Consider the following 26,937-nt stretch of genomic DNA (forward strand, 5'->3'; position numbering starts at 1 on the left):
TACTGAGAGAAAACAAAAGATAAAAGAAACTAAAGATAAAAAAATATTTATGCGGTGGGTACTAATAAATTTATTTACTAGTAGTATTTATTTATCTATTAGTATTTATTTACTAGTAGTATTTATTTATCTATTAGTACTACTAGTACTAATAGATTTATTTACATTAATATAAATATGTTTTAAAAATCCTTCATTTCAAATTATATATATATATATTTTTTTTTTTCAATCATTGAAAAAATCCTTCATTTCAAATGATATATATATTTTTTTGAAAACCGAGATCTTATAACATATCGATATATTGAGTTTATCAATTACAATTCTTTAACCCTGAAATCGTAATTATCATGTTTCAGGTTCAAGCGGGTGGAAATCAAATCAACTATCGCGGCAGTCCTCTGCCGCTCTGCCAATCGCCAATCTGTACAAATTCCCTGCATTATCAGCGACAGATGCAGCAGACGTGCAATTACAGCCAACCTCATCAGCCACACCAACAGAACTGCTATCCCTCTCAGCAATCCACTCAACAGCCCTGCTATCCAAATCCCGTCTCTTCGCCCTATGGTCAATGTCCGAATTCACGCGCAACTCAACCACCGTCACAATATTGCCCACCGCCAAATTATGGATCTCAAGTCATCGGCCACGTGCCGGCGAGCCCAGCCTCCGGTCAGGTTATGTCGCCGAGCTCTAATTACGCCCCAGCTCATTTGAGCGATCAGCCACTTACGTCTCCCGCAGCAGGCGCTCTGGCGCCGCAGCATGCGCCGCAAAACCTGCCGCAGAACTCCGCACAGCTCACCAGAAACTGCCCCCAGAATCACACGCACCACACTTACTACCCGAGTTATGGTTGTGCGGGTCAGATGAACGCGAACTGTACCGGCAACACCACCGGTCAACCCAATCACCATTCCAGCCAGACCTGCGCGCCGTCTAATCACGCCGTGCAGATGAGGCTAACAACCAATTGTCAGCAACTATCGCCACACTGTACGCAACCATCCGCGCCCATGGCCGCTCCGTCGAATATGACCCACCCGAATTCGCAGTGCAACCAGCCGCCTGGTCAATGCACGAGGCCCATAGTGACGTCCAACGGTCAGCTGCCCAACGTCCACTCCGCCCAACAACCCCCGGTGACGAACCAGTGTGGCGCAATGTCACCGCATTGCTCCCAGGTGAACCTCGTGAACCAACAGGGCAAGCCAATAAACCCTATGCCGAATCTCCAAAACTGCCAACAGCAGGCCCAAGCGTCGCCCTGCTTGCAGATCGCCAACTGCACGCACCCCAATGGCGCGCATCGTGCAGTGAACGACGGCGGCGCGTCTAAGAGAACGTCGCCGCAGCTTTGCAATACTCAACAGACCAACTGCAGAATGCAGCAGCCACACAATCAGCAACAGCAGCATCCAACGCAGCAGCAACAGCAGCAACAACAGCAACAGACTTGCACGCACAATTGTCAAGCACGCACGAATCCCCCGACTCATCAGCAGTACAACTGCAACTGCCAATGGGCGTATGGCAACCAGTGCTATCACGATCAACACGGCGGACCATTGCCAGAGATACAGTGCAGAGACATCAGTCAGTCGCAAGGCTCGCCAATAAAGCTGCCACAAGGTATGAGGCAGGATTCTTATCGTAGAACACTGGAGTACGTTCAGCAATGTAGGAATTGGTCCGGTAACTCGCAGACGCATGAGACTAATGTGTCCAGCTCGACGCATCCGATGTCGTTGCCACAACCGCTTCCAGCCAGCGCTAACATGATTGTTAACGACATGACGTCCTCCCTCAGCTCTTTGCTGGAGGAGAACAGGTATTTGCAGATGATCCAATGACCGTTACGTACCTGTACATGATAAGAAGCGTCACGAAAAGCTCGTGTTGTCGTCCATCGGCGAAGCGATCGCTTCTGCGATTCATCACTCGACTCGTTGCCGTCGGCAACGTGAGTGTCACGTGTTCAACACGAAACTTATGTTTCACATGAGCCACAAGCGAAGGCACTTTCAAACCTGAAAAGCTCGAGAAAGGAATTTATGTAGTGTGATATAACGTAAGTCTCGTCAAGATAAAATTAACTTTTCACTTGGACACGGTGGCGATCCGCTCGGCGCAGCATTAGCACCGTTTCCAAAAAAAAAAAGAAAGTTCTTTAGTACGGTGATCTGTTTAAGTTTAATGAACGTTTATAAAATTGCGCGGGTAAAGTTTGTACAGTCACGACGGATACAAAAGTGCCTTGATTGTGAATAGCGCGCATTTTGGAGAAGTGCCACCGACTTAAGTTATTACTCCGGAAAGTATCAACTTACAACATTAAGTACCTCGAAGATTCGACTCGTAGTAATTTAGAATTTAGTCGTTAAGGGACGAAGGTGCTCTGCGCTCGACAGAACGAAACGCAGAAGAGCATCGTATATCTCTTTTTTTTTACGATAGATTACGTATCCCATACGATTTTAACAGATCGCAGCGTTGGACGTGCGCTGAATATTTTTGAGAGAACTCTGTACTTTAAATTATTGTAGATATACCTTTGATATAGTATATTTTTTGTACATCGGTCTCATTATATGCGAAGTGTGCCAATATAGTAATACACTGTCTTCTTATCGTAGCTAAGCTCGACGATGAGTAGTGTACTGGCGTACACTGTGATAAAAACAAGAGAGAAGTAAAAAATTCGAAACAAGAAAGGGAGAGAGAGAGAGAGTGAGAGAGAGGGGGAGGGAGAAGGAGAACAAAGCGCGCGTAAACGGTCGTTAGTCCGTAAAACAGCGGAAATAGGGAAGTGTAGAATGCGGGTGATCCTCGATGAAAACCCAGAAGAAGGTCAATATTAAGATAGAGACGTGTAGATAAAACTAAGACAGTTACGCAACTGTCGCTGAGAGAACAAGCGTAATTGTTTGAGTATGCGTGTGTATGTGTGTATGCACGTGTGTTTCTAGATCGAGTGTCTTTCGTAGCGACTACTTTTGTAAAGAGACTTAAGATAACAAGTTACACACATGCACACACAATCTCGCCGTGCGCGTGAAGTGGATCGAAATGTTCCAATCGTGGTGGACATTAACTAAAAATTAAATTGCGATTTCTGTATTGAAACCAGAGTTGAGAATAATTAATTACTTTTTTCATTAACTGTCCAGTTTAATTAGCGATTAATATAAGTCAATTTAATTAAAGACATTTTAATTAACCATTGATTTTGACAAACTTAATAAAATATAGTTCAATTGACTATTGATTTAAAGCTATTCAATTAAATATCATTGAATTGACAATTGATATGAGCAAAAGTAACTAAAGGTTGTTTAATTAACGATTGAACTTAGTTGATTTAGTCAAAGACTATTTAGTTAATGATTGATATGAACAAATTCAATTGTAATCGTTTTCATCAACTAAATGTGCCAACTAAATGTGACACATAACAATCTCTGAAGTATTGCATACTATACATATTTTCAATATACTTTCTCTTGGAGTATTTAATATATTCCTTCCGAAATGAATCTTTATAGGCAAAATTGCGTGTAACGTGCGAACGATCAAATGCACCTAACAATTTTCTTTTCTGGCTTTCCAAACAGAAATGCAGTAGAACTAATAGCATTTATCAATAGAACGGAAAATGTCTTTCAAGATCATAAATAAATATATAATAATGCTATATGTATATTGATAGTTATACAAATTCAGAAGTCAGTATTGTTCAATTTATCAACATGTAACGGTTATTGGTTCTACTACATCTTTGTCTAAAACTCCAGAAAAGAAAGCCATTACATGCAAAACGGCGCCTGATCGTCCGCATGTTTTTACGCGTGATTCCAGGTAACCCAATCTACAAAAGAAGATTTTGCGCAGTGTCTGCTGCAGATCTTCAGCAATTTACTGGTAAAAGTACAATAGGATCTGATGGCAGAGTTCAATGTCGTCAGATTCTGTCAGCAAAATCTGTTAACACAACGCGAGCCAAATGCGGACACAAGAGTTGTTAATAAAACTTTGGTTAAATTTGCCAAGTTCAATACTTAACGACTTTCGTTCCATTCGCTAATATCAATTAATTAAACGGTATTCGATTAAATTTGCTCATATCAATCGTTAATTAAAGGTAACTTAATTAAATTAAATTTACTGAATTCAATCGTTAGTAGAATGACTTTTGATTCACTTCATTCATGTCAATCGTTAATTGAAAAACGTCTTTAATTAAATTTGTTAAAATCAATCGTTAATTAAATTGAGTCTGCTCCAATCAATCACTAATTAGTTGAATTAGTTGAAAAATATTTGTTCAAATCAATTATTTAATTGAGAAAAATTTTAATGATATTTTGACATCTCTAATTGAAATCATAAAAAACCTGTTGTAAAATATTTAAACTATTAATTAATTTAAATTAACTTAAGACTAAATTTCAAAGTTGCATAAAGAAGGATATAAAAAAACCAGTTTCTGCTCAAAAAGATATAAGTAAAAGAAATAATATTTTTTATAGATTTTGATCTTCCCTGAGAATACAATAAACCCACACAACATTATGATGTCTTAAAGACGTCTTAAAAAATTTCTGACGTCTTAAAAAGACATCTTTATGACGTCTTTAAGACATCTTTCTGGCAACGTCTTAAAGATATTTAAAATAAGACGTCTTTTAGACATCTTTTGGTAATGTCATAAAGATGTCTTAAATAAGACGTCTTTAAGACGTCTTTTAGATGTGCGTGTTGTGTGGGAAGCTATTAAAAAGTTTGGGGTGTTTTGGAAACACTGAAAATTGAGCAAGAAAATGTATAAAAATTCAGTTGATATATAGAACTATCACAAACCGCATCCCATTGAGTTTTAGGGACAGAGGAAGGAAAGGTATTTTGTGTGTGTGTGTGTGTGTAAGGGAAAATGTGTGTAGACAACTGTGTACATGAGAAAGGGGGTTTGGGTAAGTTACAATCAGATTAAAGAGACTACCACACAAATGTATCCAGTGAGATGGAAGGTGTGTTTGTATTTGGAAAGAGGGGATAAAGAGGATTGTGTATCTGTGTGTTTGTGGAGTAAAAGGTTGTGTGTGTGAGACTGAGTGAAGGAGGGATTAGGTTTAATTAGGTCGGATTATTAGAAAACTCCCTCAGGCCTTTACTTTAAATCTTTTAACAATGTTGCACGATAGAAAGGCTGGACTTATTTAATTTTTTATTACCTAAATCATAAATCGTTTTAAACTACTGCGCTACTTAACAAAACAGCTAAACCGATTTAATTTCTCACTAGATAAATTCTGAATTTTATTAAACATATGTGGAATTCTTATTTGTGCTGCGACATACACACAAACGAGATATGCAACCTCCTTGGTGCATGTTGGTTAATATTACTTCCAGCGATAGCAGTGCGCTTAGAAAAATTGCTGTTAAAAATTAATACAATATTGCATATAATATATGTGTAAGACAAGCTCAATTTGATAACGTGGGTGTAGAAAAAGAATTTTCCCTTAAATTGATAAGAGATACACACTTCATGATTATGTATGCATAATTATTTCGCTTTAGCTGTTGTATTTCATCTCCACAAATGCGATGTCCGCTCTTTCCTAGATTTCGATCCACTGTACGCTGATTCGCGAGATTAGTCGACGTTGTACTGCGAGTATTTTCAAGTGCCTTTGTAGCGAGCGTCGGCGGGCAACGGCGCGTCAAACGACCGAAACTGTTTTCTCTTTGTTACGCGAACGACTTTTGTATGAATTTTATAAAATTACGATTGTGAAGCATCTTGTGAATATTATACATATCTACTGTATGGATATTATATAATAATAAGACATGAACACACACGATAGCGGAATAAAGACGTCCGAATTGAATCTCGCATACAGAGAACTGTTTTTACACCCCTGAGAAATTATTTATTATTCATAAGAATAAGTCATACATCGAATCTACAACAATTTCACGTAGTTATGTAAGTCGTACATTATTTGAAAGTAAAAAGATCTTTTGACCTGCCATTAAGTCGTGCTATCTGAAAATAAAAAAATCGTTAGTCGTTGAGTCGTCCATCAATATCGCCTATCCCAAACGTAAAGATTGATACGATGCGCAAAATAAAATTGACCGCTATGTTGTAAATGTCTTTTTTCGGGTGTTTCTTTTTATTCAATTACACATATGAGGTACAAAACAGGAACGGACAGGTAGATCACATGAATTTCCATCAGGAATAATGAGAGAAGATTCGTTTCGCATATGGCGTTGACGCAGAAAAAGAACGCAGAGAGAGAAACTCGGCTTTCTTTTTTCATTTCTTTAACTTTAACATCCAGACAGCATAGATGTCTAAAACACATTTTAGAGACATCCCAAAGACGTCTGCAGCAAATAGAATATCATTCGGACGTCTCTAAAATTTCATTTAGACGTATTAATAGTCATTACTTGAAGTTTGTCTCACGTGAGTTATTTATATCTGAATTTAGACTTGTAATAAAATAGTCATTACTTGTAATTTGCCTTAAGTGATATACTTAGGTTTTTATTTAAATGTGAGTTCTTCAACTGAATCTCGATTACAAATGTAATGTCGCATATATTATATAATTCAAATAAAAGACTTAGCATTCTGTCGCTAAGGATTTCAACTCCAGCATCTCTTTAACGATTAATATGGGCTTTAGAGTTGCATCTGAGTCTTTCAGCTGTATCATATATAATACACGTGACATTATTTCAATAATAGCAATTCAGCTAAAAAAAACTCACATCTAACTCCTAACTCAAATATGAGTATTTCATATAAGACAAGTTTCAAGAAACAGTTACTAATATGGCTATTAATATGGCACTTAGACATTTATATGTTGTATGGACACATTAACCCCGGATTTATTTAGGGGACTCGTAGATTTTTCTTTTATATCAGAGCAACACACGCGTTGCACATTTGTAACATATATTTCCAATAGCTTTCCACTATTAGAAACAAATGCTTACTAGTTACACTTTCCTACGTCTCAAGCGGCTCGTTTCGCGCGAGATAATGAAGTAAGGGGAATAGCACTAAGCGGAGCAGGGCCAGAAAATCGGCCAAAATGTGCAACGCATACTCTGTTCTACATAATCGTATAAAACAGACTCACTTTGATAACGCGGATATAGAGAACAAAATTTTTACCGTTACATATGTGACTCTCGTAAAAGATCGTCACACACGTCCCTGCTTAAAATGTTGGATAGAAAATGATAGAAAATGTCTATCATATTTTATGGTGATTTTGATTCACATATTTCACAACTCATTTACGAAATTTCGAAAGTGAATTCATATACCATGTATTGTCTATAATTGATAAATATAAACTGATTATACCAATTTTTATATTCAATATGATGGAAAAGAGTAGTATCATAAGATATGATTAAACTACATAGATATTCTTTTCATTTTTATCTGACCATTTTGTAACCATCATTATAAGTAGAATTATTATGAAAGAATATTATAAGTAGTTTATTATAAGATAATAATAAATACATAATGCGATATTTACTATGATTCAGAAATATCAATTTATTATACAAACATCAATATTCAAGATGATTGAAAAGAATAGTATCATAGAATATGATTAAAATATATAGAAAGTCTATGTTGTACGGCTTCGGTGCATGATAAGTCGTATAAATCAATATAGGAATTCTATCCATTTTAATCTTATCCAATCGTTTTCTGTCAAATATTTTAAGCAGGAGTGTGACGCTGGTAGCGAATATATTGATAACAAGTTTTTGATGTTAAAAAGGTATTAAAATTAAAGTCGAAAGATACATCGAGAAGGAAGGGCAATACACGTGATGCGCGTAAATCGATATTACGATAAGTGACATTGAACGAGACAAAGAGAAATGTTTGCGTCTCGCAAAATAAACATAGACAGATACACGTGTCTCGCGTACGCAGAACTTCAACTCCGTCTCGCCGAATAATATAAACAAAATGTTGACTAAAATAGCAGTCCTTGCGAGCGGAGAATTGTGAGCGCGTCATGGTGTGTTCGCGTTTGCCGATGACGTCTCGTCTCTCGCAGCGTTCGAGTTTTCAACTTCAGTATTCCGGGTGTCGTCGGTGGATGATGGTTCCGATACCTGCAGTCGAAATCGGGGATGAAAGTTTCGACAATGTGTCATATTTCTCAGAGCAATCAGGTTAAAGCATAAAATGACCAATTCCCCAAAATCCCAAATACAGAACATTTCTTAAATGTTGAAGAACGGAGGAGGGAATAAAAGAGAGATTATTAGAAATGTTTAATTTATACTGACGTAAAATAGTTCAACTACAATAAAAACCAAATCTACAACAAAATACAACAAAAGTAAAAATTTTTGTCAAGATAAAGTTATTATCGTCCTTACTTCAAAATTAAAATAGAAAAAATGAAGAAGTAAAGTGCTGCATTTCTTATAGCTATTTTCTTAAGGAAATATGTGAGTCAGAAAAATCTTAAGAAATTCGACATAAATTTGATTATAGTTTACTTTAATCATTAACTTTCAATACATATTAATTGTAAGCTAAATTTTGAAATATTCCCTAAATCGAAATAATCTGTGAAAGCTCGACTAAGTGTAAAGCAAATCGGCGTTCCAAATGACTTTTAAAATAATCCAGGAGAAAACGTGAAAATTCAAGACTGCCCCAGAAAAATCGGGACGTCTGGTCACTTTATAAAATCACACAGAAAATATCATTTTATTGCTAAGAAAAACGATTAGTCAATTTATTTTACTTCTTTTAAATAATGGTTATTTCCAACAAGAATATTTTTTCAGTAATAGTTTTAAAATATACTCATCACAAATTTGAGAGAAGCTCATTATTATGTATTCAAAAGAAGAATTTATTCTCTTTACAAGAATATCATAAGACTTCATCAAAGAAAAAATTGATTTGACTTTATACTATAGTAAACAAATCGAATTTTTGTTTTAATTTAATATTTTTGGTTAAAATGCTAAACTTACTAGAATTCAGGATATATTTTGAATAAATTTGATGCTTATATGTGATGAACTTGTGATAGATTTATGATAGTGGAATATAAACCTGAGGCATGTAACATTTACTTAAGTGCAGTGTGTATTTTTCTTTGTGGTCGTATATATTCATTGACATTCTAGAAGAAATTGCTTTTTCTTAAGAACAGTATTGCAGTTAAGTTGCTTGCCTGTACTCCATAATTCCAAATGAAATAATAACTAAAACTGTGATTAAATGCCGCCGGTTACAAGAAAAACCAAGTCTTTCTGAAATGTCAATGATTAAGGGAATATCAATGCATTGATGTTTACTCTATGCTTCTCTCACCTGACGGGGTAGATCGGGCAGACTGGAGGGCAACCTACGGCTGGGCAAAACGTCTGGCATGGGCGGTGGGACCGGCGGTTCACCATAAGTCTCGTGAAGTTCCTCCAGTCTGGAGCAGAGAGCGGAGCCTCGTTTACTCGTGGCGTTCATTTTCTTCACCAGCCAATCGGCTTGCTCCTCCAAACGCTTCAGTCGATCGGCTCGCGCCGCCAACACCTCCTCTGGAGTCCGGGATTTAGTTGAGGTGACCGTGGCTTCCTTCTGCGAACTCGACGCGCTTGCCTGCGGCTCTTCCTTCGCCGGCGAGGTGGACGAGAGTGCAGAACGATCAATTATAGGGAATTCCCTGACAGTGTCCAGACTCGAAGAGGAATCCACGGAAACATTGTCGGAGTCCATGACGTTCTCTGTTAGTTTAGGTCGCTGTTCCTTGTACCCCGCCGGGTCTTCGTTCTGACTTGAAGCCGATCGATCGGTCGACGCGACGAAGTTACTCGTCGGGTTTTCCAATTCCGTTATGGCCGCGCCAAACACTGGGGCAAAGAGACGATTAGACGGGCCCACGATCAGTGGATTGCTGAACTGCACACTCTTTATAGACGACACGATGGGTGGGGGGAAGGGCCCGATGGAGAAAACAGGCATCGCGCTGCTTGCATTCGTAGTAGGCGCGGTGGGTACGTGAGAAACGGGCGATAATGGCGGGTTACTTTTGAATTTTGTTATCTCACCGTCGTCGCCGTCGTCGTCGTCGCGCCGCCTCGCCGACGAATCGATCGACGACGATTCAGTTGTGTCGCCGTAATCCATCGCCGAGGGCAGATCGTTACTCGTGGACGTTCGTCTCAGTGTTTTCGGGGCTGGTAACGAACACCAAGATTCGACACTCGGAGCTCGCGGATTTCCATCGTGGACGTCTGTTTTCAAGGTTGTCGTGTGATCGTTTCTCGCGTCGGCCTCGTTGCAGCCGCCTTCGAGCGCGAGATTGTCGCGTGAATCTTCAGAGGTCGTCGAATCTTCCTGCGAATCGCTCTTGCTCAATTCTCCGTCGTCGATTATAAGATTTTGTATAACGTTGGTAAGCGCCTGGTCTAAAGGGTCCAACGTCTCTTGCGTACTTTCTGCGATGAGCTGTTTGAAATCAAACAAATCAACTATTCGTACTTTTTTAAGATGAATTAGTAAAAAATCAGATTCCATCAGATTGAATCGGTAAAAGGGAGATATTTTATCGATAATACTGGTCAGCAGGTAATACTGTCAAAGTGTGTGGCCAAGTTTGGCATATTTTATCTAGAAAAAAGTTTTGAATCTAAATTGGTCTTATTTTATCATTTTTGGCGCACTGATTTACGAATACGTAAGTCTTAAGATGGACCAACGCGACGTACCGTTCCAGAGAAAATGGTTCACTTACAATTTCACCCTACTATAAATGGTGCTATTTATATTCACAAAATAAAAATGTTAATTTGCAATGGAATTTTTTCTTGGTAGCTCGCGTTGACTTTACTGGTTGTTTCAAAATGTAATCAACAAAGTCAATTGATTCAATTTGACTATGCCGACTGTCTGAAATTCCACTAGAGTTAAACGCTTTTGAGATCCTATTCATTCTTTTTCCAGGGACAATTGTCGCTACGACTCGCTAAAGATGATTTTGTCATTTTAAACTGCTATAGTTTTAATTTTTATTTGTGAAAATAAATGGCGTCACTTAGTAGAATTCAATCTTAAATAAGCCATTTTCTCTGAATAAAATGAGCCACTAGCTTATAAGCACTTAGCCTCTTTCTTTTGATCATTTTTTGTCCCACGAAAACGTTTGTGAATAATCATTTACGACGTATTTTTAGCCTCTAAATACGAATCAATTGTTCAAATTTGATATACTGTTAATTCGTCATCTTTTTTTGATATACCGTTAATTAGTCACATGTAATTATACTACCTCTGTTGTGTTCGCAGTTTCCGAGTCGGCATCAGCAACAATCTCGTCCAACTCCGCTTCAGTCTCTGGCGTGGGGGTGCGTTGTTCCAAAGTCGCTGAAGAACCAGTTTTCGACTCAGATAACTCGGTATCTGTTGGCTGCTCAGATTCTGTGTCTGATGTTGGCGCTCTGGGGCTCTCCTATATCCAAATATTTTTTTTTTTTTCTTTATTAAAGAGCAATTAACCGAGATTTGCGTGGGCGATTTCAAATGTGACAAACCTTTCGCGTTCGCCTACGTGGACCGTGTCTAATTCTTCCTTCGACCGCCTCTTCTTCTTCGTCTGTGTCATCGCCTCTCTCGTCACTGAAGCCACTTTCGGCGCTACACATAGAACGATTATCGTTAACGATAGTAATTGTCGAATATTATCATGTCAAATAGTAAAAGTTTATTTCTCTATTAATATATACGTAAATATATATGTTTATATGATTTTTGTACTTAGAATGTCTCCCAAACAATTTATCAAAATTTGTTACACTCATTTTGAATCACTCTGTATATACGTATTATATTATATATATGTGTATATTATACCTGTTGAAAGAATCATGGGCAGCTAAAGCCTTCCGCGCCGCAAACTCGCGACGCAAGTTCCTCCACTCCAGCTCGGTATTCGTATTTTTCTGCCTAGCCGATTCCCACTTTTCTCTGCAGTACTCCAGCTCCTGCTTCAACTCCTGCAACATCTTTCTCTTCTGTTGCAGCTCGTACCTCAGTATCTCCTCGTGCGTGTGCAATTGCTGATGCTGCGCCTGCATACGGCCAACGACACCCCACGTTTTCGTCAACTCGGCCGACACCATGGACAATCTCTTCTCCTGAATACGGCGACAGAAAGAAAACGAAACAGAAATCGGTATCCCCGTCGTACTCTGTTCTCACATGGAACACTTGTCGCTCACCTGTTCACCCAGCTTGCTTTCCAGATGAGTGTTCAGCTGCTTCATGCGATTCATCTCCTTCTCCAAATGTTTCTTCTCGAGTATCAACTCCTTCAGTCGAATGTACGTTTTGCTGACGGATATCACCAGTCTCGGGCCGGCCGGAGTATCCACAGATTTGTAACAGCTGTTCGGGTCCGAGCAGGAGGCTACGGAAACACTCGGAGAGGTCACCGCGTGGCAGCTAAGTAGCTCCAATAAAACTCGCCACACCTACGATATAATTTTGCAATTATCTCAATAAGGTCGACTGAAACGCATTAAATTCTCCAGTGAGACGTGTGACCGTCAACTGTTTTTAGTCTTTTGCTTTAACTGTAAGATTTAATCGGTACTCGGAGACGTAGGCACGCAAAGATTTGATCAAAAATAATCATCTTTATGCGCGTTAACCTTCGGCAAGTTGTGGGCGATATCTTCCTCCTGCAAATCATCTTCCTTCCTGTCGACCTCGCTGTTGCTTTCTGTGCCGTTCTCCCCAGCCGCGTGTCTCTGTGACGCTTTTCCACCCTCGACTTGCTCGACCAAGTCCAAGAGAAGTTTTGGCAAAGCTGCTGCCTCGGTACTCTCCTCCCTAGCTATGTCGCTTATGAGATCGTGATTCTCCTATAATATTACAATCAGCAAAGAATTTAGGTGTACATGCATTGTCCCAAATAAATGTACTAAAATTTAAAAAGTAGGACAATTTCCTAGAAAGTCGTATTATTGAAATCCAGACAATTTCTTGAAAAACAATTTTATCGAAATATTGGGATTATTTTGTCATAAAATCGGCTGCATTAGTATCTACTCATGTAAGTACAATAGAAATATATCAAAATAGGCAGAAATTAATAGATCTATGTACATTATTTTTGAAGTAATAGTTCCTTTTCGAAATAATTATATGCTTCAAGAAAACTGTACTTCGGAATATACTACTAGACTCTTAGGAAAAGTTCACTTTATTTTTTAAATTGCATAATTACGCTTAATAACCAAATTAAACTTTTAAACCATTTATGTATGTTAGCAAACACTTATTATAATATATTGTAAACCTCTATTATATATCTTTAAATACTTTTAAAACTATTATTATTAACTACTTTTATCAATCCTATTAGATCATGTTCTATTCATGTTCTATTCGCATTTATAATTACTATATTTTTAAATTGTTTTTTATTTTTGTTTTATTGCATTTTTCATTTTTTTTTTCTTTTTTTATTTTGTTCCTTTTCTCTATTTTTGTATTTTAATTTTTTATTATCTTATGTATTAAAGGGATATTTTCCCCTTTAATTAAACAAACAAGTAAATATTGTTTTCGTATTCAGACAACGATAATATGATTTTTCTGGAAATTATCTCAGTATTCGAATTTCGAGATTTTGATTTTTCGGAATTATGCATGTCCACCAAAATTTGTAGTCGGTTTCTGCTATAAAATTCCAAAAATTCAAATATTGATCTCGTCTATCGGTTATGAATCGTCGGTTATGAAGCGCAAACAATGATTCGAGATACCTGCAGCAGCTGAGTCAACCGATCGAGATCCATGTCCGCGGAGGAAGCACCGAGCAACATCTGCGTGAACAATCCATTAATGAGTGACATCTGATTCTGGAGATCCCTGCAGTCTGCCTTGGTCAGTCCCAATTGGGACTCCAGATTCGTAATCTCCGATCCTTGAGTGTCGACCTGGTGTGTGTGTGTGTGTATGTGTGTGACAAAATGACGCACTCGTAAGTTTCGCCAAGTCGATAAAGATCAACGGGACTTTCACCAACTTATTACTTTCATACCTTATCTTCGGCTTTCTTGAGCTCCTCTTCCAGGTTCTCAGATTTCTTCAGCGAATACTCCAACTTCTGTCTCGTATCCGTCAATTCCCTGGCCGCGGTGTCTCTTAGCTCGCTCAAAACTCTCAGTCTCTCATTGTAGAGAGTCTTGAGGGCGTTGATGTTCTCCAGTTGCCGGTTGCACTCCGTTCCCACGTCGTCTCTCACTTCCAGGAAACTCCGGTCGCCCAGCCTAACCAGGAGCTGAGCGAGCTGGTCTTTGAGCTCGTTGGTCTGACGTTCGCGTGCTCTTAGAGACTCGCGCGTTCTACTGTTCACTTCCATCAAAGAGTGAATACGATGACGGTGGCGCTCCGGATCGGACTCTAGGTGGTAACGAAGGTCGTCCACCTTCTCGATTTGGTATCGTATGTCATTTCTCAGCACGTCGGAGACCTAAAATAAATGCGTCTGTTTGAATACTCGTTTCCAAAAGGTTTAAATACTTTTGTTCACGATGCAGTTCGGAACACAGCCGATGAAAGAGAATTTAACTTGTAGGAGCTTACATAGAATTTTCCAGATACAGCATAGATTTCAATTAGAATACTCAAATTTATCTCAAAATTAGGTTTCCCACCACTTGGAAATTCTATTTTTATCCTAAACATGAGTTCTTTGTCTAAAATCGAAATATGAGGACTCATGTTTATTTTACTGGTATTAAATATTTTTTAGATATTAAACAGGAAATCCTATTTTTATATTAACTATTGTATTTAATAGAATAAAAAATTGAAAAGAGTAAAACACTTTGAATATTTTATAGAATAACGAAATCATTCTGAAAGTCAGCATATGTCTTGTTCAATTCTAATATAAAAATCAGGAAGAATATATTGGGAAAACTTTGAGTTTTTTACTTAGAGTATCACATTTTTTAAATATTACACTTCTAACTAGAATCCGTAATCATTTTGAGGAATTATATCCCAACAGGATTATATCCCAATAAGATTCCAGGAAATTTTCTAGACAGAAATTAATCAAAAACTAATTTTTTTCATAAAATCATCAGCGGTGTTCCAAACTAAACCAAGAAGAAGATGTTCAAACCGTTTTGAAATTAAGTGTATACATTATCATTTCGCGAAATCTCGCTTGCAAGGCAAATCACACAATCGTACCTTCAAAGTATTCATCAATCGTTGCGCTTCCGCGCGTCTCGATGCTTTCTCGGTCTCGTCGTGTATGCACTCGTCTTGTTCTTTTGTCGTGGACTTCGTGAAACCATCGCTTGAGAGTTCGACATTAGGCGAGTTATTATGAGCGGAACGCAACAAAGCCAACATGCCGGACGTTTTGGTATGAGCTTCCTTCTCGGCGTTCAGTTCACGCTTGAGTCTCTCCATTTCGGACGAGACCGCAGCGATAGCCCTCTGTCTAGCTTCCCTCTTCAGGGTAATCTCCTTCTTAAATTCTTCCAGACTAGCTGCACGCTGTGCATCTGATACACTTTCCGGCGAGTCTTCCATCAAATTCATCATATCTACAACATACACGAAGGAAAAATATTACTTGATTAATATGTTAATAAAACAAATACGTTTGGGTTGAAGGAAATAGAATTTCTCGTTCTTAAGGAACCAAATTTAATTCTTAATAATCAAAAATTCTGTTCCGTTTCTCATAAGAACCGAATTTAGTTCATAAGAATTAGAAATTCTGTTTCTGCTTCAGCCAAAACGCTCTTATAAATGCATTTTAAACTATAATTGCGCCATTGCCGCATTAATTTAATCAATCTTTCTCTCCCTTATGTATATAAATCGCTTATTGGTATACAGAATATTTTTTGTTCCGCAATAATGCGCGTAATATGTACCAATGTCCTCTTCCTCTTGAGCAGCCTCGTTGTTCTCCTCGTTTCTCCTCTCAGTCTTGACAGTTTCCTTCAGTCTTTGAATCTCCCTCAAAGCGTCCTCGAGAGCCTCAATCTGCTTCTTCTTGTCCGTGACCTCTTCGGTCAATTGTTCCCGCAGCCTCGAGATCTTTTGATTCTCCGCGTTCTTGATCCGCTCCGTCTCAAGCAGCGATTGCTGCAGGTTTTGCTCCAAAACTAAGATTCTCGTATCAGCAATGTTTTTCTGCGACTGGAAATCATCGATTTCACCCAATAATCTGCCGATCTCGCTCTTGGCGGAGTCCAGGTGTTCCATCAATTTGTCGTACTGCTGTCTGTGTTCGTGCAAATTAGCCTCGACGGTCACATATCGCGCTTTCAATTCCTGAACAAAGAAAGAAGCAGATAGAATATCCCTTAGAACGCGTCGACTTGACATCAGCGCGCGGAAAGTTTTCTTAAAAATCGAAATTTTCTTTAAATTATTCGAGGTAATAATTTTTTAAATTATATAATATATGTAGTTTTTCAAAATCTGTAAAACTATTATATTGCTCAAAAGATTTTTTAATTCTTATATTGCCCCTTCGTTCGCTCTCATACACACACATACTTGGAATATAGAAGCATTATTTTCTTACTATATTGAAGTAATCAGTGCATACATATCGAACGTATTTAACACTATTTTCTCTATCGAATGACCTCTCATATTGAGCGGTCATGTTTCTTATCAGACAATTTATGTTGTTTTTCAGTCATTATCAGACAACTCAACTTGAACTGGATATTTCATTTCTAAAAAGTAAGAGGATCGTTTCTGATTTTTTGTTCCTGCATAACGTCATAATTGAATATCTCGATATTCTAAGTTCTGTTCTTCTCAGCTGTACAGCTGCACTGGTACAATAGAGTGAGACAAATATATTTTATCTCACTTTAACTTATTGCAGCAGTGTAGCAACGCAGCTGAAAAGAACAGGCTAGTATTCATTGGGCTTCATGTTCATATATGATCTTTAGAAGATATTGGTTTTTCTCCATATCCTTGTATGGGATGTTTTATTGAAAATTTAAGGCAATTAATTGGTTGAGCATGTTGGCCAGTGAGTACCAACACAATTTACTTTTGATATATATGATAATATTCTAACATACTCCCCAAAATTTCTTGAAGTAAAACGGATGAAAAGTGGCAGCATTTTCACTTGAAGCGATAATAAAATACTACGTTCAAAATCGCGAGGGTGAACGTTTCATTCAAGCTTAGAATGGACTCTGTTTCTATATAAACGAATGTTTTCACAAATTAGTGTAAATATATTCCAGTAACGATGGAATACGCTAGATTTATCCTTCAGTTCCGAGTGAAAATATTTATTCAATGATGCAAAGTGGAGAATTCATATATGAATAAAAAGTTGCTAAAATTCTAATAACTCGGCTGATACGCTAATTATTTCGTAAAATTTAACTCAGAATAAGTTTTTATCCATAAAAATAAATATCTAATCGATTAGAGCGAATTGTTCTGGTTGCAGTGGAGTATGTCAAATTCACTTTTATCTTTCAAGTGAAAATATTTACTCGACGATTTAGAGTGGAGAATTCACTCACACAATATGAGTAACTTAGTTAGATGATATAAGTACACGGAATAAAGTATACTTTATTAACACGGGTCAGTTTGTGTGTGTGTGTGGAATAATTTTAGTGTATTGATTTAAATATGGGAGGTAAAAGTCTAATAAAAGATAACAAATAATGGTCTAACAACTAGAAATGAGGAATGAATAGATACGTACGTGGTTAAGGAATATGAATGTAAACCAAGTCTATACTTCTTGGTTATGTAAGCTAAAAGAAAACCTACAGATACACGCAAATTGAGTGAAAAATCATTTAAATTTGAGTAACTCTCGGTGGTCCTTACTTCTTCGATAAAATTTTACTTCAAAAAATTCAGAGTAGTTTATTTCTTCTTTGAAAATTTTCCATATTTTGTACAGCTTAACATTCTTCATCTAATGTGGCAAAACAAATGTACTGATTTTGTATTGTTAATTAAAAGAAAGAACCTTGATTTCCTGTTTACTTTGTTTAATAATAATAATAAAAATCGATTGAAGTGTCACGGTACCTCGTAATCCCCGCTCAACTTCTCCACCAGATTCTTCTGATCAGTCAGACTGCTCAGCAGCCTCTCATTCGCACTTTGACATTCTAATCGATCGACCTTCAGTCTTTCGATATCCTCCGACAACCTAAGTACCTCCTCGCCCGTCGAACTCTTCATCGAATCCTGCTCATCGCTCCTCGATCTTGTGCGTCTTCTGCGCAGTTTATCTAAGTCTACGTTCGTGGAACGTCTGCTTTCGTCTATTCTAGGAACATTCGTCTCGCCATTGTTGGAGCAAACATTGCAACATCTACGAGCGTCTGTTCCTTCCTTCGTCGCTCCCAAATCCTCGTCGCAATCATCGAGCAGTTCGCTAATTGCATCTCGTTCGTTGACGCGACTCGTTCGCTGTTCCGGCGAGTCGTAAGACGACTCCTTGGACCACGAACGCTCGTCGTCTTTTGTGTCTTTCGTTTTCGTCAAGCTTTCCAGCCTCTCGATTCTGACGCGCAGTCTGTCGTCTTCATGTGAATCTCTCTGTTTGTTGCATTGTCGTGCGTAACTCGTCGCCAGCAGACTCTCCAGTTTGACGACGCGTTGCTCCAATTTTCGCGTGTCTTCTCTCCCGACAATTGCCTCTTCCGGTTCCTCCCGCAGTCTCCTACTGAGAATGTCGTCGCACATCTCCGCGGTGTCCGTCGGAATCACACGCTTCCGGTATTCCCGTTCCTTCGACAGTTCCAGGTACAAGGCCTCCATACGCGCCAATGTTGCGTTGTGCGCGCTCGCTAATTGATGATTGGCCATGGCCAGCTGTGAAATCACTCGCGAGAGCTCCATTACTTCGTTATTCTGTTGATACGTCGGGGGACCGTGACCATCGGCGGGCTGCCAACCTGTCATTTGCGTGGCATACGTTAACTGCAATATAAATAAGTGGACCGTAATGGACTCTAAGACTCTGATTTGTATCAAAGAAATCGCGAATGCACGAATTAATTGTCACAGGCACAATTGTCAATCGCCTCGGATGGATCTCGAAATCTTTTGTTTTCTAAAGGTGCAATAGTAACGATGACAATTTTCCAAGTTTAATCGAGTGACACCACCAACGTGAGTCATCATTGATGCACCAGAAAAGGGAGTGGAGAAAACAAAGGAAATTTTTTCTCGTGATTCGCGAGGATTTTCCTCGGAAACTTCAGATCTAAAGGCGCGATTAATGAGGCTTACTGGACTTATTTCCCGGGGAGATAGATTCTTCCGGCGCTTTCGGAGTGGTATGGTCTGGCCTGGTCGATTCGCAATAGTGTACTGGCATAAAGCGCAACACTGTGCGTCGTGCGAACCGCGGGACCAAGCACGTGATCGCGATCGATGACTGTGGAAACGGCTTTTCGTGACCGTGAGTCAGCGTGTTCCTCCGAAATCACGGTTTGGAGCGCGGCCAGATCCGCCGCGGCTAACCAGAAGCGGCGGGGCCACCGCGGGACAAAAGGCGCACTGTCGTCGCGCGGAAAAATCGCGGATACAACCTAGCCGTTGGCGCGATGGCAATGCCCGGGTTTAATTTAGCCCGCGATCTCACGTGTCCTGGACAGGCGCAGCGCGCGACGGTGCCGGCGCGTAGAGGACAGTCGAGACAAATATCGTTAGTGGCGCGAGCTCGGCGACGTTGATGTCGCGATTAATAAAAGTCATGGACTTATAGAGACAGACTGTGCATTCCCATTAGAAGTCTGGAGACAGCATTACTAACAGAGGACAATAAAGAGTAAGATGTTTCTTTTGCCTAATTGTCTGTCCAAATAGACAAGTACACATACATTTGATAGCAACTTTATATATATATAGTTGCTATCAAATACATATAAAATTGCTGATAAAATTGCTTTATATATATATATATATATATATATATATATATATATATATGTGTGTGTTTTTTTTATATACATATATATGTATTAATCAATTTTTAATAGTTGCATCCCTTATGAGTGGTCCATATGACGCTCATCTATTCATCATGACTATTCATCATGTAGAATGATAAAGTTAGAATATGAAAGAAATACGACAAAAATGATCAAAATTTGCTTAAAACAATATATTAAATAAAATATAATATGAAAATCTAAGTGTGTTTTAGTAAATTTATAACCATGTCAATATGACAAAAAGTTTACTATATATGTAATAAAGCAATTTTATATATATTTGATATAGCAACTTTATATATATATATATATATATATATATATATATATATATGTTTTTTTTATATACATATATATGTATATTAATCAATTTTTAATGGTTACATCCCTTATGAGTGGTTCATATGACGCTCATATTCATCATGTAGAATGATAAAGTTAGAATATGAAAGAAATACGACAAAAATGATCAAAATTTGCTTAAAACAATATATTAAATAAAATATAATATGAAAATCTAAGTGTGTTTTAGTAAATTTATAACCATGTCAATATGACAAAAAGTTTACTATATAGTGTGAACTTAATGATTAATTCAATATACCTTATTCAATGTATATTTGTTTCATAAGTGTAATTAACCAAATTCTAGATAGAAATTTAGTACAATTTTTGAGCAATTTTCAAATATATTGAACAGCTATGTTAACTTTTATGTAGTAACTAAGCAGTAAAACTACACACACACTTGGGATCTTAATTAAGATAACACTTTTCCTACATTTAATGCGCACAAAAGATGCGCAAAATCTGAACCCATTTACTGAATAAAAACAGAACAATAAATAAATAAAAAATTACTCGATTGATAATAATCACGTCTGCTATTCATAAAATGGACAGGTTTTCTCGAATAGTATTTTCATTTTTTGTGCATGTTTTTTTCTGATTGAAAAATTGTGATTCTAATGAAAGTCGTAAAACAGGAGATTTTTGGTGCGTAATATTTTTACATTTTTCGCCTTTTATACGACATCTTTCGCAATTATCAAATGACATATAACTTTTTATTTATTCTTCTAGTTGTTTATTTCAAGTTCTAAGCTTAAACTATCATGATAGTTTTCATCTATATCATTATCATCAAAATAGTCTAATGTGTTCTCACCGCAATAAAATTCTGTATTATTAACATGTATACCATTTGTCTTTTGTTCACTTTTATTTGTGACCTTGACTGTCATCTCTGTCACAGGACTTAATATAGCCACTGTCTCATTTCCTTTAATTTCCTCTTTCATACCCTCTATACGTTTTTTCTACACGTTTACTCATTGTTCACGCAACTTTGAGTTCCTTTTTAACAATGTAAATAAATATATTTTAAATTTATTCACGATAAATATTATAATACGTGCACATTATAAAACTGAATTAATGTTACTATATCTTGAAAAAAACTGGTCCACATATTGTACAATAAATTGCTTGAACCATTGAATAAGACTGCGTCAAGTTCTTGTCCAATCCTCTACGCAGTATTTTTACAATCAATGAGAATACATTAACACTAAACAATAACTAGAAATGTTTATCAGGGATTGTAAAGTTGCATTATCAATTGTCTCACGTCTCAATAATTACGAAAATCTATCTGAATAACTGTGATGGGGTGAATGAAGGAAGAGAAGCGACTATATAATTAAAACGTCCTCTTTTTCTTTCACTGCATTTCACTTCCTCTCTTTTGTTTGTCCCTCTCGTTTGTTTGTCCATCCACTTCTACGATACTGTATGACGGAGAAAACACCTTACTCAACATATCTTTGTCCCTTACTCTTGTCTTCAGTCGCATAAGAATGCGCAATCTGTTTCTATAAGTCCACACCTACACGTCACTAGTTTCGCCGTCAGCGGAAACGGCGAAACGCTGTTGTGCAAACTCAACGTACGGGAGTGAAACGAGAACAACAAAAGCGAGAAAGCAACAGAAAAGGAACAACGGCTCACCGAAGTCTCGCGTTTAGGCGGTACCATGCTCGATAGACTCGGCGCAGTTGGCCTCTGACCCCAGAATTCATCCGCCCTCAAGGTCGTATAGGGGCTCGGACCCTGCACGCCGAATTATCAAATAAGCTCAGTGCAGAATTCGTGTTATTTATTTCTTTTTTTCTTATTAGCAATATACCTGCGATGACCGTGGCTCATCCTCCCCGTCGCAGACGCTCGTCCCGACGCGCGTTCTTTGTCTCCCGATGTCGCTCGTGAGGTGAGAGTCTCGGGGACACGAAAATGTTTCCGCTTCATGTTGGCTCGTGGAGATCAAAGTGGGCGATCGTGTGCCGCTGCTGCTACTCGTCGCACCCATTGTTTCAATTTTCCACTTACCAGAGTGACAACTACACGGATGCTTCGGTAATTTGCCTACAAACGATCACGTCGAATGTCTAATTCGCTCGCTCGCATTTCAAAGCACTGTCAGAGCTGAACACGTCGGCGATATTAGGTGTGGGATCGCCACGAGGAAAAGTTCTCTCATCTGTGCTGTGTCAGGTTTTATTTTTAGCAGTCAATTTGATCTGGATTAGTCGCGCCGACATGAAAAATTGCAGGAGAAATAACAAAAGGAAACGGTCAAAGAGTCCGCATTCAACACGGAGCTCTTGATTTCGACACGAGAACAACGGATAGTCATTAGGTGTGTTCGTTAGGTGTGGAAGTAAGCGCGATATACACAATACGCTCGACGTCACAGGAGGATTTGCGTAAATGAGGCTCCGATATGTCGAACAACAGGCTGCGTGTTATCATTTAGTAGCAGAGACAAGCCGGTAACTTCCATTTTTTTTTATAAGGACGACAATCACGTGGGTGAGTCTCAGTTTGTGACGGCTAAGATCCAAAATAAAATCGCTCACCAATGGTCAATCGAAAGGTCGTGAAATTCGTGGGTTCGGTTTCTCGAGAGTCAACGGCGATACTTGACTACCGTCGTTTCTAGCGGCCAGCGACTCGCATCTCTAAAAATACCATTTCGAAAGACCGCCTGCGCAAACCTGACGACGTCGTACCTTCGGTAGCACGTTCTCGCGCAGACGCGCCGTCGGCTTCCGCACGTATTTATCGACACAGGAAGTCCCATGCAGCTTCCTCAATCGCGAGAACGTGGATTTATGTGAAGAAAGCTTCCTAAGAAAAATCAATTAATCAAGCATTGTCGATTTTAATTAGAGGCTTATAAAAGGCGAACACAAAGTCAGGTCGCGTCAAAACATTAACAATTGTCGGTCTAAATAAAAAGAAAACAGTCGCATATAAAGACGACTTAACAAAAACAAAAATAAAAAATTATGTATTAGTAAAAAGGTTAATCAGTTTGTTTTTTAACAAGCTTTGCGACATATTAAAAGAATTGATACAATTGAAAAAATCACTAGCTAGCAAGCTCAATCAATTAATAGGTTTAAATTTCCGTATAGCGTGCTATGCCAAGAAACGGAAAAGAGCGAACACTTTTTGAGATACTGTCTTAGGATTATCGTAAAGAGCAAATGTCGCTTGCAATGTGTGTAACAATTTCAACCTTTGAGGTCGTAGAGTGTTTTTAATGTTTAGATCAATACGCCTTTGTGCCAAATGTACAGAATTATTTAATACGTTAACACGAAATTTCTTCTTGAAGCATGATGTCATTTTATTTAAATACTTGAAAGTTACGAAAGTTACGAAAGAGAACTGTTTGGTTCTTAGAAATGAAATAATGCAAAGGTGACTCAACGTAATATAAATTCATCTTACCACAAATTTGATTTGTAAAATCACTCACTATTTTCAGGCGCCTTTAACGATGCAAACAGCACCATACATGCACTTGGAAAAACGTAAACGGCCTAACAATAGCGCAGCGTGTACTCTATATTTAGATAGTTTTTCGAACTGTTCGCCATCGTCATCGCTATACGTCTTTCGAAACGAGGACGTCGTTCTCACCACGTTTTCATTTGTCAAATCGTATACTCGATTGTACATGAATATTTCGTTTGGAGAAAATAATAATCAATATATCTAATTAATACTTTAGTTATAGATATATTGATATATTACTTTAAATTCTTTTATTGTTGGCAAACATATATTTTTTACACAATTTAATTTTCTAAATATATGAAGTAGTGGAGGTCCGGTTGTCATATTTTTTACATAATGGTAAAAAATAAGATGTATGCAATATTTTATAATATGGTGCGCATTTTAATGTAGCTCTAAATATATATAATTTTCCAGATAAAAGAAAAAATATTATCCTTATATGTATTCATAAATAAAATTTTATAAATTCATAAATAAAATTTTATTTTAAAATTTTATTTTAAAATTATAAATAAAATTTTATAATTCATAAATAAAATTGTATTCATAAATAAAATTTTTATACATATTTATACATAAAATTTTTATATGTATTTATACATGAAATACTTATATGTATTTATATATAAAAAAGCTTTTCAGTTGTAACCAATGCGCGAAGGAGGAGCGAAGTCCGCATCCCTTCTCCAAAAAACTAATCCTAACCTAATCCATCATGTACGGTATTTCATTAAATAGGTTAGGTTAGGTTGGATTTAATTTTTTAGGAGGAGATGAGGAGGGAGGGGCTTTGCATATACGTATATTGTTTACTATATTTCTATATACACTGTGTGCAAAAATTATGTCCCATTTATAAAAAAAAAATTAATAACTTTTTAACAAATAATGAACAACGCATAAAACTTTTTGAATGTTATTCAGGGGTAATATCTTGATAACATATATTAAGAGGAGCTTATCGGAGATGGCTCCCCTAATGTAAACAATTACCAAACGAACAACTTGAACAGCTCGTTGGTAAGTCAGAACGCCGCGGATAAAGTAGCGAACGCGACAGCTCTTTATCAAACGTGGATACATTGTTCCGGAGGTAAAAGGCGCCGCTGATGAAGTTCCACGGTCAGTTTTTGATACGGGAACCCGGTCGAAGCGTCCGGTATCTTATCGGCAAGTTGCACAGCGGCGTCTGCAAGAACATGACGAGCGGAGAGTGAGTCTAGGTAGCCTTTCTCAGCGCACGTCACCTCGATAGTCTTCTTCTCCCGCCCAACGACATGTACCTCGACTCTCCGATGAGGAATAAAACAAAATCCGACTGTATTTCCAATCGTTCGCACATCCAACAACAGTCCCTTCCTTTCCCAACTTTTCCTCGATAATCTCGCAAGGTGCGAATCACTTGAGGTCGCGCGCGCGCGCGCTCAGGTGCCGCACTGCCGGCGGCCGCGTACCGATCGGCCCGACAAGGCCGTCGCGCGCGTTGGGAGTCAGTCAGCGTTCGCGCACGAATGCGACGATACGGACGGCCGTCGTGGCGGGTTTGCACTCGGCGCCGCGCTCACCGGAGCAGCTCGTTGGAGCAGAGCTGACGACGTATCTCGTTGGAGCGAAACGGGTGGCAGACGAGCGGCGGAAGACGCCCGTGCCCGCCGTTCCTTCCTTCGGCACGTCGCTTCTCGCGCGTTCTCTCCTAGCGGGAGTCTCCGCGAGTACCTCCACGGAACACGACGCGTCCAGAAGGCGCACCGCCGGCCAACCGCGACAACAGGGGCTGTGACCTGCTTCCGCGCTGTATCCTCGCAGCGGTCCGACGGCAGGCGGACGACCCGAAGGTGAGCGCGAACCCGCAGGTCCACGTCGTCGTCGGGTCGACCGGACGCCGAGGGGAGAGGAGATCCCTGGCGACCCGAGGGAGAGATTTTTCTTCGTTGCGGTTGACTCCAGCGACGCGACGATTTTGGCGGGTAATTGACAGCGTACGCGCGCTCGGTCGTGGCGTGCAACAGTCTACCCGAGACACGGCGGCTTTTGACAGCTCATTCTCCTCTCTCTCTCTCTCTCTTTTTCTTTGTCGCGGTTAGGTGTGTTCGTTCGTTAACGAGCGACCGACGCGTGTCTAAAGTATCCGGCAAGGATACCACATTCCCAGTCGCCGAGCGTTGTGTGTGTGTGTCGAAATAACACGTAATTAAGACACCAAACTCGCTGTTGTGATACACGCGCGCGTCTATCGCAGGGCTCGGCGATTACTACGTAAGCCGATTATAAGGCGTTGTTAAAGAACAACAGGAAAGATCGCGGAACAGTTCGCGTTACGTTCTCGAGACGCGGTCTCTATCCGCCGAGATATTTCGAATCGTCACACCGTGTTTCTCACTCTTTCATTTGTCCACGCGATCATTCGGCGAGCTCGTTGCACGAAGATTGCGCACCTCTGTGTGCAATCATATGCGCGAATTAGACGTCGCGGAAGAGAATGTCTCTCCGGAATTGTCGTTCTCCTAAGTGAGACGCGATTTCGCCTTCGCCCAACGGAACGTCGTTTTACGACGTAACGAGAACGTAACGTTGGTCGCTCGCTCGCTCGTCGAAGAGTACAGTTATCGGGAACAGTTCGCGATAACGTTCGCGTAGAGAGGAAAATAGAGAGTCGGCAGGCAAGGCCGATGCCGATCGCATGAGGAGGAAAACGTATTAGACGCGCAGTAAAAACCGCAAGCGGCACGAAGATACGCCTAAGCGCGTATAGATCGCCTTTGTTGACGGCGTTCTCTCTTCCTCATTACGGAAGGTCGAGAAGTCGATGCACATCGACTTCCCGTGACGCGAGGTGCGCGGCGCGGCGCGGTGCGCGGCGACCTTGATCGCGCACGTCGCTCGGTGCCACCGATATAGAGGTACGCAAGACCCGCACGTCGACGTCGATAATTCGCGTTGTACTCTCTCTCTCTCTCTCTCTCTCTCTCTCCCTCCCCCCCCTCTCTCTCTCTCTCC

General features: G+C 39.1%; 3 protein-coding genes across 10 annotated transcripts in view; 2 read left to right on the forward strand and 1 right to left on the reverse strand.

Annotated features, from left to right (window-relative positions):
* The window catches only part of LOC116848835 (transcriptional activator cubitus interruptus), a 187,262-nt gene extending 181,174 nt beyond the window's left edge, over positions 1 to 6,088 (forward strand). For both annotated transcript variants that reach the window (XM_032825354.1, XM_032825355.1), the window contains exon 12: positions 363 to 6,088. In XM_032825354.1, coding sequence (XP_032681245.1) covers positions 363 to 1,859 — 1,497 coding nt within the window. In that variant the 3' untranslated portion in view covers positions 1,860 to 6,088. The remainder of the gene's footprint in view (positions 1 to 362) is intronic.
* A 1,462-nt stretch (positions 6,089 to 7,550) lies between these two features.
* Positions 7,551 to 23,150, reverse strand: LOC116848856 (myosin-10). 4 transcript variants are annotated; one of them, XM_032825403.1, is made up of 16 exons: positions 22,989 to 23,150; positions 22,259 to 22,494; positions 22,081 to 22,182; positions 18,152 to 19,051; positions 15,994 to 16,396; positions 15,296 to 15,657; positions 14,133 to 14,564; positions 13,855 to 14,028; positions 12,736 to 12,948; positions 12,304 to 12,555; positions 11,936 to 12,219; positions 11,617 to 11,719; positions 11,355 to 11,534; positions 10,135 to 10,534; positions 9,404 to 9,936; positions 7,551 to 8,181 (listed from the first exon to the last, which is right to left on the reverse strand). In XM_032825403.1, the coding sequence occupies exons 2-16, from the start codon at positions 22,436 to 22,438 to the stop codon at positions 8,080 to 8,082; spliced, it is 4,620 nt and encodes a 1,539-aa protein (XP_032681294.1). In that variant the 5' UTR covers positions 22,439 to 22,494; positions 22,989 to 23,150; the 3' UTR covers positions 7,551 to 8,079. The 4 variants fall into 4 exon arrangements, with proteins under 4 accessions (XP_032681294.1, XP_032681293.1, XP_032681297.1 ...); XM_032825402.1 differs by having other exon boundaries at positions 9,404 to 10,534; XM_032825406.1 differs by lacking the exons at positions 22,081 to 22,182; positions 22,259 to 22,494; positions 22,989 to 23,150 and adding an exon at positions 19,364 to 19,506 and having other exon boundaries at positions 9,404 to 10,534.
* Positions 23,151 to 25,447: 2,297 nt separating this feature from the next.
* The window catches only part of LOC116848849 (protein GDAP2 homolog), a 72,390-nt gene continuing 70,900 nt past the window's right edge, over positions 25,448 to 26,937 (forward strand). For 2 of the 4 annotated variants that reach the window (XM_032825389.1, XM_032825386.1), the window contains exon 1: positions 25,448 to 25,775. The gene's annotated coding sequence lies outside the window, so the exon portion shown is untranslated. Of the gene's footprint in view, positions 25,908 to 26,937 lie in introns of all 4 variants that reach the window. The other 2 variants (XM_032825387.1, XM_032825390.1) reach the window with 2 other exon arrangements.

The sequence above is a fragment of the Odontomachus brunneus genome, unplaced genomic scaffold (assembly GCF_010583005.1).
Source record: "Odontomachus brunneus isolate Ranch 3 - 2012 unplaced genomic scaffold, Obru_v1 Obru_scaffold_101, whole genome shotgun sequence".
NCBI classification, from domain to species: Eukaryota; Metazoa; Arthropoda; class Insecta; order Hymenoptera; family Formicidae; genus Odontomachus; species Odontomachus brunneus.